Source organism: Bolinopsis microptera, chromosome 3 (assembly GCF_026151205.1).
Source record: "Bolinopsis microptera isolate Bmic1 chromosome 3, MBARI_Bmic_1.0, whole genome shotgun sequence".
Classification (NCBI taxonomy): Eukaryota; Metazoa; Ctenophora; class Tentaculata; order Lobata; family Bolinopsidae; genus Bolinopsis; species Bolinopsis microptera.
Window position 1 is genome coordinate 7,868,596 of NC_087074.1, and position 13,172 is coordinate 7,881,767.

At 35.2% G+C, this 13,172-nt stretch overlaps 5 protein-coding genes across 5 annotated transcripts in view; 4 read left to right on the forward strand and 1 right to left on the reverse strand.

Annotated features, from left to right (window-relative positions):
- LOC134812251 (2-oxoisovalerate dehydrogenase subunit beta, mitochondrial-like) overlaps positions 1–13,172 on the reverse strand; it is a 704,467-nt gene that overhangs the window by 271,510 nt on the left and 419,785 nt on the right. The gene's annotated exons all lie outside the window — the stretch shown is intronic.
- On the forward strand, positions 2,461–4,323 carry LOC134812248 (tetratricopeptide repeat protein 5-like). The gene has a single exon (XM_063819523.1). It carries the CDS (start codon positions 2,465–2,467, stop codon positions 3,689–3,691), a length of 1,227 nt encoding a protein of 408 aa, XP_063675593.1. The 5' UTR covers positions 2,461–2,464; the 3' UTR covers positions 3,692–4,323.
- Positions 4,462–6,818, forward strand: LOC134812925 (sphingomyelinase phosphodiesterase C-like). The gene has a single exon (XM_063820531.1). The coding sequence runs from the start codon at positions 4,474–4,476 to the stop codon at positions 5,932–5,934; it is 1,461 nt and encodes a 486-aa protein (XP_063676601.1). The 5' UTR covers positions 4,462–4,473; the 3' UTR covers positions 5,935–6,818.
- Positions 7,653–9,608, forward strand: LOC134812647 (sphingomyelin phosphodiesterase 1-like). Its single transcript, XM_063820141.1, has one exon. It carries the CDS (start codon positions 7,653–7,655, stop codon positions 9,078–9,080), a length of 1,428 nt encoding a protein of 475 aa, XP_063676211.1. The 3' UTR covers positions 9,081–9,608.
- LOC134812649 (serine protease HTRA1B-like) lies at positions 10,011–11,395 on the forward strand. Its single transcript, XM_063820142.1, has one exon. It carries the CDS (start codon positions 10,011–10,013, stop codon positions 11,208–11,210), a length of 1,200 nt encoding a protein of 399 aa, XP_063676212.1. The 3' UTR covers positions 11,211–11,395.

Consider the following 13,172-nt stretch of genomic DNA (forward strand, 5'->3'; position numbering starts at 1 on the left):
CGGAGTGCACGGTGCACGGCCGGCCAAAGTGCACGGCCGGCATATTGAATAGGCCCTGCGCGCGGCGTATACAGCCGGAACGCACCTAAAGATTTTTCAATAATGTGTGGCTGTGTGGCTATGTATATGGCAGAATTTCAAATTTGAATTTATCTATGAATATAACATTAATATGTACTGATTGTTTTGTGGTGAATAAAAGTTTTTTTAAAGTGGTTAGAGGTTTGTTTTCTGCGCTCATCGTCCAGAATCCCAGTGTTACCTAGTTTAGGGAGTAGCTTAAAATCCGTTAAATCTATGTAAAATTACACATCATATAGTCAATAGTAATGTTTCCTTGGTGGACTGTATGATCGGAAACGTGATTGAGTGTTAAATGATGACTTATCTAGCTTGCTAGTCTATTGCTCGCTCCTATCATGGATATATCCTTTCACGGATGTATACAAGAAGTTCGAAACGAGTGCCAGGCATACCGAACGGATAGGTGTTTGGTATTATTATATATGTTGAGGTGTCTTGCCAAATTAAGATCAAGAATTTGATTTTTTGTAGTGTTCTGTAAACATAACTCACTATAATTGATACTATTCACATGTAATTTTTAAATTGACAATTTATTTATGAATATCACTAATCATGATTAACATCTATATGATCATTAACTAGATTAATGTTTTATAACTGTGATTGTTTCAACTGTGCATTTCTGGCCAAGACAAAGAAGGTATGGACGGCCCCTATATCCAATTAGTCCTTCAACTTGATCCCTGAAAAGAGCTATGAGGGAAAGATGAGATTTATTGCTCATGATTTATGATTGTGCTCTGCCAATTGCATCACTCGATTCAATTTATTGTATATATAATATTGTTTGAATGACCGTTTTTATAAAACATAATGCTACTTCCAAATGTTTTATGATGTAGCATCTTTTCGGTTTAAAATAGCTTTATCAGTGATCTTAAGGTTCTGTTGGATCTACACATATTATACTGTGAATTTTTATTGGTCGACTCAACTGATTGATCGAAAAATCGGTGTTTGAGGCCCTTATGAGGAGGGAGCTGTCAAAAGATCAGGTATCGTTAAATACCCAATCAGTACATCTAAATTGTAGTGTTATGTAAACACAGCTCAGTAATACTACTAACTTCATTATCTTAAATTCACATACATGATATCATAATATAGCTCCTCCTTACTTAAAAGAGTTGATATCTCCTAGGCAGCAAAGTTTTAAAAATGTACGTCTTGATAATGATTATTTTTACCTTAGTTTTCCGCCCTCTCCTAACTATGTAAACACAGAGAAAGCTTTTAGTCACTGTGCAGTTAAAGTATTTAATTCCTTGCCATACGACATAAGATCAGCTGAGTCAGTTACATCTTTCAAGACCAAACTTAAAACATACTTCTTTTCTCTAGCATTTGATTGATTTTGCATTTACATAGGTAAAATGAACTTGTCATGTCTAATTTTCAATTAAACTAAGCTCAGTTAATGTAAGAGCCGCTTTAGAAAGCACTGGAGTTTATCTCCAGGATTAAATTATATCGAGTTATATGATTTAGCTATAAGGCGGTTTATAAATGTTGTATTTATTTTTATTATTATTATCATTATTATTTTCTTAATATTGAAATAAGGGTTCGCACAGTGGTAGTTTTATAAACCACTTTTAATTTATTGACCTATTATACCTAGTGGTAGTTTTATAGACCACATTTAATTTATTTACTTATTATACTTAGTATTTATTTTTGGTGACTGTATCACCCAGTTTTAACATTTGATAATTGTACATTTTGACGACACATTGACTGAATGTTATTTTATATTCTAATTTATATTCTAGATATTTTATTTATTTTTCAACAGACGACAACTTCCTGTTTTTTCTTCTATATAAGTTACTCATATCTCTTTTACAGACTTTTTTACAAGGACATTGACAGATGATACTCACATTAGGCATTCATTATTGCATCTAAATTATTTCACTTGCATTAGGTTTAGAAATTTATTCTCTGGTTAACAGATTTCAAATGTTTAATTAATTTGTAGTATGACAGTAAGGTATATAAGAAGTTATTTAATTTTGCCTGGGCTATTATATTGACTATTGAGGTTTAATGATGATATGGAATTTGAATTCTATATAAATTTACACTATGTGGTTGGGGCATTTTGCATAGTAAATATGGTTACTACTCCTATATATCATATTATTTGATTGGTATTCGATTTCTGATTATTTCTCTAGAAATATGATTATTATATCTCAATTTGGCTTTAGGTAGGGTGCCCTGCTAAAAGAACTGGATTCTTCCAGGAAGCATCCCGTGCACAGACCTTGGTCTACATATATATTAAATTATTAACCATTCATTCTGTATGTGCACGAAAATTTATTTCAATCAATTATAACAAAACTTATGTTTTAAATGTACTATACAGGTCATGGAGGATGGGCAAAATGCAATCAAGATACTTGCAAGAGATGAAGCTTTCTATTTCAAGAACAATGTTGGAGCCACAGAAGATCAAAAGTGTGATTGGCTGTCCTGTGAATCTGAACGGGTATCGAAAGATCTAGATCAGCTCACTCTGGACCCCCACCAATTGAAATATCTGAAAGGTTGTGCATTGAATGTTGGAAATAAGTATAACCTTAAAGCTGAAGAAATACTTATTGATGCTGCAAAAATGAATCCTACTATGTTTGAAATATGGAATGAATTAGGGGATTGCATCTGGAAGAAAGGAGACAAAAAAGGAGCTCGTAATTGTTTTGAAAGGGCTCTTAATCAGGAAAGAAACAAGGTTTCTCTGCGAAATCTATCTATTGTGATGAGGCAGCAAGAGTCTGTAACAAATGCAGAAATTGAGGAGAGCGTGAAAATAAGCAAAGAAGCAGTATCCTTGGACGTCACTGATGGAACTTCCTGGTATATACTTGGCAATGCATACCTTGCTCAATTTTTCTTATGCGGACAAGCCTCAAATGATTTAAAATGTTCATTGAATGCTTACAGTAAAGCCAGTGCTGACGAAAAAGTATTGTCTGATCCAGATTACCACTACAACAAGGGCATAGTCTTCAAATATTTGGATGATTACAACAATGCTATTGCTCACTTTACTGATGCTATAAGTATCCACCCTCAGTTTTCTGAGTGCCTCAGCGAGCTTAATGATCTCAAAGATCAGATCTTAAAGACCAGACAACTTATTAAAAACAAAGGAAAGCTTAAAGGGAAAAATATTGCTGTGATGCTGAGAAAATTAAAGGAAAAGAGCTTGAGCCAGAAGCCTACTAAAGTTTCAATGACAACCTTTGATAAACTTAATGCTGGTACAAATGAAGACAAAGCAATCAACTGCATTTTAATAAGCAGTTTTGTCCCAAATGGAAGAACACCTTTTGTTTGTATTTGTCTTGACACTGAAAGTAACTGCTTTGCATTGAACATTTATAATATTGATTGTGGAAAAGCACCTAAGCTGGGAGATGTCATGACTGTTCCTTATCCCCAAAAATCTGCAGTTAATATTGTGATTGACAATGAGTTGAATGATTTTGAGATGTTACGGATTGATACTCCTTTGAACATGATGATCAATAACAGGCAACTACCGCGGGAAACTTTAGCTCCTCTCAAGTTAACTACAACAGCATTAACGTGAATTGATGATAATCGTAGTTATTTCAACTGTTAATAATTTCTAAATAGCATAGGTATTCTTATTAATTGTTATTTAGAGTGAGCATACCTAGTACTGTTATGTAAATTTCCAGAGTAAATTATTGTTTATAATAATTATTTGAAGTTCTGCATTCTTTCAGTTGTTTAGAAAAACAGCATTATATCTTTATCTTCTCAATATGGCATAAAAACTAGCAGAGTTGGTTCATAAATCAGGGGTCTCAGACTCATGAACATTCTGTCAGTAATCCAATTACAATAAATAATCGATCTGTAAAATATGATGCTGTCGGATATCCAGTGTTTTTAGTCTAATAATTATTTTTAAATATTTTATGGGCTTGACTATGGTTTGTGAGGTGTTCAAGCAACTTATAGTGCTTGCTTTTTTGCATGAGAAAGGGATTTAAAATCAGTCAATTTGCAGTGAATCGACAAATATGTTTGCTTTGCCTTCTCAGACACCAGTCAAGTGTATGGAAATAAATTGTACCTATGAGCTTTATTTTGGTAAAATAATGTATTATATTTATATAAAATATGATTATGTCATAATATTTATGTTATGTGATGCTAGATTGTGTATTTGTTACAACTTTTTATTATGTGCCAATAGTGAAATTTTACTGAGTTTGCTTGCTTATTGCATTAATGTTCATAACTAAAATAAAATCGATGTTTGGGACCCCTAATAATGTGTACAACATTATCAATTAACACATTTTGCTGGATGATCAATCATAAATTACTTCATTGCAGGTTATGTTGGAAGAAAAGGATGAGACAGATTCGGATACTTCTCGCTACCGCAGTTCACGAAATATTAGTGTATGGTCTGGCATAATACTCACAGTTCTTCTTGCATTCCTTTCATACATTCTTTACCTTCAAGTTCGCCTGAGCTTCTTCTTAGCACCCCTCTCATTAGACTATGATAGATACACTAAGTTTGGAATAATATCTGACTTACATCTTGATCTAAAGCAGAATAGCACCGCTTGTGAGTGGTGGAATGGAACATATTTTACACACTATCAAAGTGAGTATGGTTCTACTGGATGTGACACAAAATATGACTTCGCTACAGTCACTGTTGACAGTTTCTCAGATCTAATTGATGATGTTGGTAATGTTGATCTTGTATTTTGTTTGGGTGATTTTGTGAATCATTACACTAGGAACTATGTCGACAATAGGGACGTTATCGCGAATTCGTCTGATTTGTTTCATTCAAAATTTGATATCCCAATCTATTCAACCCTTGGTAACAATGATATGCCTGAAGATTATATGCAGCCAAGTAACTCTAGTCAATTTTTTGAGAGCATATGGATGACGATAATTCCGATGATGAATGCTTCAACTGATGTACTTGCCAAACACAGAGCAAAGGAAACTTTTTTGACTGGAGGCTATTTTACTTTAGAGCATTCAGCAAAGCTTCAAATTGTTTCACTCAATTCCATAACCTTCTCTGTAAGGTCTAATGTCAACATTTCATCGGGAATGCAGCAACTGCAGTGGCTATCTGAAGTTTTATCCAATGCTGCAATTCACAAAAGGGCTGTGGTTATTATTGGTCATATTTGTCCCAGTTTATCACTATTCCAGGTTTCCAAATATAAACCCAATAGGACAATGATGTGGAAGGAAGACTATATCTCAAGATACAATGACATTGTCAGCGCCTACAGTGGTGTCATCAAGTTCACACTTTTTTCTCATCACCATTCTTACCTTTGGTTTGTTCAGCAAATGCAGGACCATGAATCGAAGTCCAGCTTCGTGAGCTATTATGTGCTTCCTTCAATATCCCCTGTATATGAGAACGAACCAGCCTTTTCCATCGGAGTTGTTGATAATCAGTGGAATTTGCTGGATATTTTGAACTACTTTTGTCCACTATCTTTCTATGCAAGGCAAGACAAGGAGCCGAAATATCTCTTTCAATTTTCCTTTAAAGAGAGTTACTTTTACTATCACGACAAAAATCACGCTATTGTTGAGGACATCCCGATTACAAATGAGTTCCTCTTTACTCTAACATCCAGACTCTTAGATGTTCAGGACATGCAAAACACATACAAAAAGATTCTATACAATTCATACCAGTTCCTCTACAACTTTGCTAATGTTTCTCCATATCAAATGTTTTGTACCATGACCCAAAATACAGTTGAGGGTGTCAAAAAATGCTTTTCTGATTACAATTTCACATTTTGATTCGAGCCTTTCGATCATATTATTATCTAATATATGATACTTGATCAGTATAGAGCTGTAAGGTCTAATGTCAACATTTCATCGGGGATGCAGCAACTGCAGTGGCTATCTGAAGTTTTATCCAATGCTGCAATTCACAAAAGGGCAGTGGTTATTATTGGTCATATTTGTCCCAGTTTATCACTATTCCAGGTTTCCAAATATAAACCCAATAGGACAATGATGTGGAAGGAAGACTATACAATTTCACATTTTGATTCGAGCCTTTCGATCATATTATTATCTAATATATGATACTTGATCAGTATAGAGCTCTACCTTATCGGCCTTAATTTAAACGACTATTATTTAAACTATCTGCCCTTTTTTGGTCACAATTGGGGCTGCCTACAGTTTGGTCCGCTCAAATTAGTGCCAATATGGTATCTTGGCTAAAGTTGAAATCTCAAAATTTGAAACTATGTACTTTAATTAATTTATTGATTGGCGATAATGCTTTACTCATAATAATTGAATTTTATTGATTTACCTGCTAAATTTACCTATAAATATTTGTTAATATTATATTATCACATTTGTTAATACTAAAATGAACCTATCACACCGAGGTTGGAATTGCTAATTGGTTAAGGTTGAAAAGAGAAGTGTTCCCCTGAGGGGGAAATACATTTTAAAACTTTGTTTCGTTTTACAAGCTGAACTTCGTTGTATATTATTTTTTAAATGAATTAAATTATGTATGTGGAGTTGACAATAAAAACTTAGTGGGAAATTGTTGAGCAGTTATCTGATTCAACAATAAACACACATATCACGTCTCAAGTTAAGTAGCCCATTAAAAATATTGTAAACTTCCTAATTTGGCTAACCTCTCATTTTCTGCATACCTTACAAGACATATTTATGGCGGCCTAATTTGCGACGACCGAAATTTTGGCGGTCCGAAAATATGGCGAAATTGAACAAAAACCGTCAAATTTTGGACGTCACAGAAAATAAGGGTATTTTTCATCATTTTTTGTGACAGTTAGCAGTAAGGAAATTTCTGAAATTCGGTAAAATCATGTTCAAACTTAGTCTGTATTAAGACTGTAAGACTTTCATGTTAGCACATACATGTATTTTAATGCAAATTTAAACTGTATTGCTTGACATTCAATTCGTCATTGGTGTGGTGATAATTTGTCCCAAGATGCCAGAATTTATTTATTTATTTTACTTGATATTACTTTTTAGAAACAAAATAAAGCAGTGAAGGCACAGTCATTGAAATAAGCTAAAAGATAATGCGACGGATTCTATTACGACGACCGAAATTTTGGCGGTCCGAAAATATGGCGAAATTTTCGGAAAACCGCCACATTTCGTACGTTATAAATATGTCTTGTAAGGTAGCTTTTTATACGGCCTACTGATAAGAAATTTGCGAATTATTTCAGATTGTTTATTCTTATATTGCATTATCAATTTTGTATTACTTTCAACTGTTTTGGAATAATAAGCTAGAGTATTGAATTGGATAAACATAGAAAATTGAGTCATATTTTGTGTGAATTGACCTTTTCCTTCGCAATTTGGTACATGTCATTCTTTGTAAATAGCGGTAGTGATACTTGATTGTCAGTCAAAAAGTATACACAGATACTTCTTGTTCTATTCCTGATTTTCTTATTATTAATTCATATCATTTATGTCAGAGGTCATGGTGGATTGCTGGAATGTTGCTGGAATTTCAAGGTGAGCATCCAAACGATGAAGGATTATGCAGTTCACAACAAAGAAAAAGCGTCGCAGCCTTGGGTTTACTCATCATCTTGCTGACGGGATTGCTGTTAGTTGCTCGGTATCAGTTTCGTATAAACAAGCAGCTCACGAACTCAGACCTGAATTATGAAAACGGTCGTTATTTTGGTGTTTTAGCTGATATTCATATGGACCAATATCAAAACGATACACATTGCCGTAATGGGGACGATGTTGAAGGTGAGTGGGTTGTTCATTATCCGACACCATATGGAGCAAAACTTTGTGATTCATCTTCTACTTTACTGAACATGACTATCCGCGAGTTCAAGGAGATAGAAGATAAGACTGGACCATTTGAATTTATTCTTATCATCGGTGATCTAGTGGGTCATTGGATTGAGGGAATTGAGCCATCTTTAGAAAGTGTGAACAAAGTAAGAAACCTTGTCTCTTCTTATTTTCCTTCGACTCCTGTTTACTTTGCTTTAGGAAATCACGATCTAACGACTGTGCACTATCGCATTCCTGAATACGTAGAGCGATGGTACTCTATGATATCAACGAGTTTGTTTCCCGGCCTCCATACAACCGAATTTCAACTCTTGTCAGCTACAAAAACCTTCAACAAACACGGATTCTACAAAGTTGAGCACAGTTCTTCGCTTTGGGTGGTGGCTTTAAACACCAATGTATTCAGTAATAGTATGAATGCCACAGAAGAGGACATTGGTGCTCAATTTGATTGGTTAAACGAAACGCTCCATCAAGCTGAAAATCAGAAATCAGTTTCTGTACTCCTTTTTGGCCATATCCCACCTGAAATAGAATTCCTCGACCTGGTTAGATGGGATTCTAACAAAAACATGACCTGGAAACCAGACTGTGTAGCCAGATTTAACGATATAGTCGGCCGATTCTCAAATATCATAAAACTTTCCTTCTTTGCACATCAACACACTGACAACTGGTACGTGGGAAAGAGCCCAAACGGCGGTTACATTAACCACTTCCTGATGCCGCCAGTATCTCCAGTTAGTCGGGGTCATCCTTCCTTCTCTGTCGGAGTTACTAATGGAGGGTGGGACTTGCTTGATCTGCTCTACTATCACTCTCCTGTTGAGCAGCTGACCAGGGCAGATCAAACCCCTCGGTACTTTTACCAGTACTCATTTAAAGAGCAGAACTTCCATTTTAACGAGAAGTATTCAGCTATTGATGGGGCTCTGATGGATGGTCTGACGAAGAGGATTGTTGATTTTGAAGACGGTATGGAGACTTATACCGCTCGTCTTATGAACACATACCAATTCCGTTACAAACCTCATGTTTCAGCTTATGAAATGTATTGTGTGATGACTGAAAACACATCTGAGGGACTCGATGTATGCCTTAAGAAATAATTTTCCTGAATCAGTTTAATCTTTCAAATAATATTCCTGTTATTTGATTACACTCTACAGTTTATGATAAAGTTTTCTAGCAGCAGGATTCAGATTAAGCATTCTAACTAATTTGTAGCAGTATCAAGAGGTTTTAGCTAAACTAATTAAACTATTTGAGTATTACATTTAATTTTTTAACCTTTTTAGTGACATTTTAGTTTGTTGAAACATTTTTTATTTGTAGATTAATTAATTATAGAAATATTATCTGATAGTTTTTAATATTTATCTGTATGTGCAGTTTAGTTATAGTACATTTTTTCCGATGAATTCTTTTTTAGTTACTACCTATAATATTTAAGTTGCATAGGTAGACTTATATTATTGCATACATAGTTATAGTCATACTATTTGAAAAATTTGGAACAATGGAACTCGATTTTGAGAAGATCTTAAATCTTGATTAGTCAAATTCACTTATTTAAATTGTGGTATTTGATGATATTTGTGTGGACAGCGTAGTATTTTGCATGTCTGACTCTGTAATTGCGGTATTAAAATTAAAATGTCTTTGAGCAACTTTACTCTTTTTCAATGATTCGATGTTTGGTCAAATTTACAATGGTTGTTTTTCTAATTTTGACCACTTATATTCTTTACTGAGTGACCCTAAAGCCTATCTTTTTTCAAAGTAAACAGCAAAATAAAATTATTGAGTGTATTTCAACAGTGGTATCAGGTATAGTGTCTAGAATGTTGTTGCGGCTTTATTTTGAAACTAAATGCATAGAATTAAGATTATGTCCACATTCCACAACATCTAACTATCTAAAGTTGTAGTGCCTTTGATAAGCTAACAGTCGGGGATTAATTCACTTCTAATACATGATCAAAACTCGTTACTTTTAGGAACCAGGATATATGAGTCGATTATAAAAGTATAAAACAATGTCTTGGTTTACTAGAGCTCTCACACGCTACAAGTATCATGTTATAGCTGCAGCAGCTGGATCCTCCTTGCATCTCTTTAATCATACTTGTTGCCACCAAGACTCAATACTCAAATACGATGAATTTAGTCTCGAACAAACGACTATGTTAGTTAAGAAAGTATTGAAAACACCACCAAACCCTTTTATCAGATTTACCGCTCATTGCAAAGAAAAAAAAGATTTGCACCAATTTGAATTCATTGCAGATGCTGCAGAGCAAGCTTTGCCAGCAGTCGTATCAATCGATGTAAAGCAGCGACAGAACTATGTTTTTGAGGTTCAGGGTTCTGGATCCGGTTTTATCGTAGACAAACGGGGTTACATCATCACTAACGAGCACGTGATAACTGGCTGTAAAGGTGTTACCGTTGTACTTGGAGATGGCAGGAAAATACCCGGAACCGTTGTAGCGGTAGATAGCCTAACTGACCTTGCTCTCGTTAAAGTGGAAACTGATTTAGACCTACCTGAAATAAGAATGGGTGACGATTCAAAGCTGAGGCCAGGGCAGTGGGTAGTGGCAATCGGTAATAGTCTTCACTTCCCCAATACTGTTACAGCAGGCATAGTGAGCAACACTGCACGCAGTATTTCTGATAATGACATGCTGAGACACCAGGCCCCCAAAGTTGGCACTTCTAAGTACGTTCAAACGGATGCGGCCATAAATCCGGGTAGTTCAGGTGGGCCTTTGGTGAACTTGGCAGGGGAAGTTATTGCTGTTAACACTATTGGAGTCCTTGGCAACGCCAGTGGTATGGCGTTCAGTATTCCAGTGTCGGAAGTGAAAAGATTTCTTAAAGAATTTTCCGAAGGACAGCAGCACTCTTCTAGTATTTCGAAAGTTACTTATTCACTCGGACTACGCATTATCACTCTCACCCCTGGAATGGCTAATTTCCTTCACCAGCAGGGTAAACTTGACCCCAGTTTGAGTTCAGGTGTTTTTGTATTTGACTCAGCTAAAAACTCACCAGCATATCATGCGAATCTTGATAAAGGTGACGTAATAATAGCTATAGACAACCACGAGGTACATACTAAAGATGATCTCAGTAGGGCTGTGCAGCAGTCTGGGGGTAACCCTGTCAGAGTTACTTTCTTTAGGCCTGACAGGGGATTTCTTTTCACTAATATAACACCTGAAAAATCTTGAGGTCTCCGTTCTTTTCTAGTGGTTACTTAATTGCATAGTAAATTTCTTATCGGTTTTATTAAAGTGAGTCAATCTATTTTTCGGTTAGCAACTTTTCACTTTTGTTTTCCATTTTATGCTGTGATTTTTAATTTAAATGTGTGTTACATTTTTAAAAACAACATGCAATCATCAATGCAATTTAATGTTGAATAATAGTTCTTGCATCCTGAGAGAAGAGCGAAATATTGCAGATAAAATAATAATATGTCCCTAAAATTTAAACAGCTGAAACAAGTATTAAAAATTTACCTAAATAAGGGTTATAATGTTATGGTCACCTATTTTTCTGATTTTGAGTAATAATTCGTTGACTTTCCTATTCAAATTATTACAGTAGGAAAGCATAATGGGTGTTATGAACAAAAGTGTCAATAAAGACGGAATGGGCTGGACCAGACGGAACTGGGAGCAACCTCAGGTCCGGAGTTTGAAGTGGCATGAGTGGAGCCATGCTTACCGTCAAAAGATGTATTTTGGTGTCACACGAACTGCTTTTATGTGAGTTTTCGCACACAGGCTTGAGGAGAAATGAAGTCAGGTTTTTAAAACTTGATTAAAAAAGGACTGTTCCGTACGCATTTCGGTTTTTCCAAATTCTAGATTTCTTAAGTTCAACATTTTGAGTAGTGTCCCTGTACCGGTTGGTCCGGTTACACTATGATATAGCGTTTTTACAGTGTAAACCGCTAGATATCCTTTTCCCCGCATAATTAACACTTCTTAAATGTGCTTGGAATCTAAATTTTAATTTGTTTCAGAATCGGCAGCACCGCGGCTCTTTTCATTTTTGGCAAAGCGTTTGTCCCTTATTCCGACACTACAATGCGACAATCCAAAATGGGAGATTACATGGGAACATCTGATCCGAGTATGTCAGATAACCTTAAGAGAAGGTATGGTAAACCTCCCTCTATCAAGTCTGAAATAGATCACATGGTTGAAAAATATACCCCTGACTCTGTTAACAGTTTTAGGGAGCGATTAGATGATTTCATCAGACGGACTGCTGATAAATTGTTGGGAGAAAATAGATCAAATCCTGAGAAAAATCTGTATAAAGAACTTCAGAGTGATAAAGAAAAATCGTTGAACACTGAACAGTGAACAGTGACCAGTGAACAGTGACCAGTGAACAGTTGCAGTGAACAGTGAACAGTGAACAGTGAACAGTGACCAGTGAACAGTGACCAGTGAACAGTTGCAGTGAACAGTGAACAGTGAACAGTGAACAGTGAACAGTGAACAGTGAACAGTGAACAGTGAACAGTGAACAGTGACCAGGGATAATGGCGAGAGATACCTTGCCTCCTCTGATAGCGAATCTGAATAATTTACGATTGACTAAGTCTGATCTATAGTGGCCGGGGTCTTCCAAAGTATGCAGAAAAACGTGGAGATTCATGCCAACAAAGTAAATGCACTGAACTATTGAAGAGTTCAGGAAGGCACAATAAATAAATGCCATGTGTGGACTGTGGACCAGTAAGTTCTTGAAGATCTAGATTCTGAAATTCAATTCGACTGGTCTAACTTTGCATTTGTTTGGAATGTTTTGTTCTGGAATAAGGTGTTTCACTAATATACATGTGCTAACTGGTGGTGTACAAGAAGTGATGACTTATTTCTTTGTGTTTACAAATTTTGTGGAAATATTAAATCATAATATAATTGATCCATTGTCTGAATTGAATCGAAATATTTCTCCATTGATGATAATTAGACATAAAAAGCACTGATATGACTTTATCTGGCAACGGTTTCAGAAATGATGATTTGTAATAATCTTAATAATATGATGATTAACAAGATTAATTAATTTCACACTTGAACTTATTTCTTGGGAATAAATGATTAAATTATGTTTATTAACAACTCAAATTAGTGTCCAAACACAAATAGTTGATCAAAACTGCTTTCCAG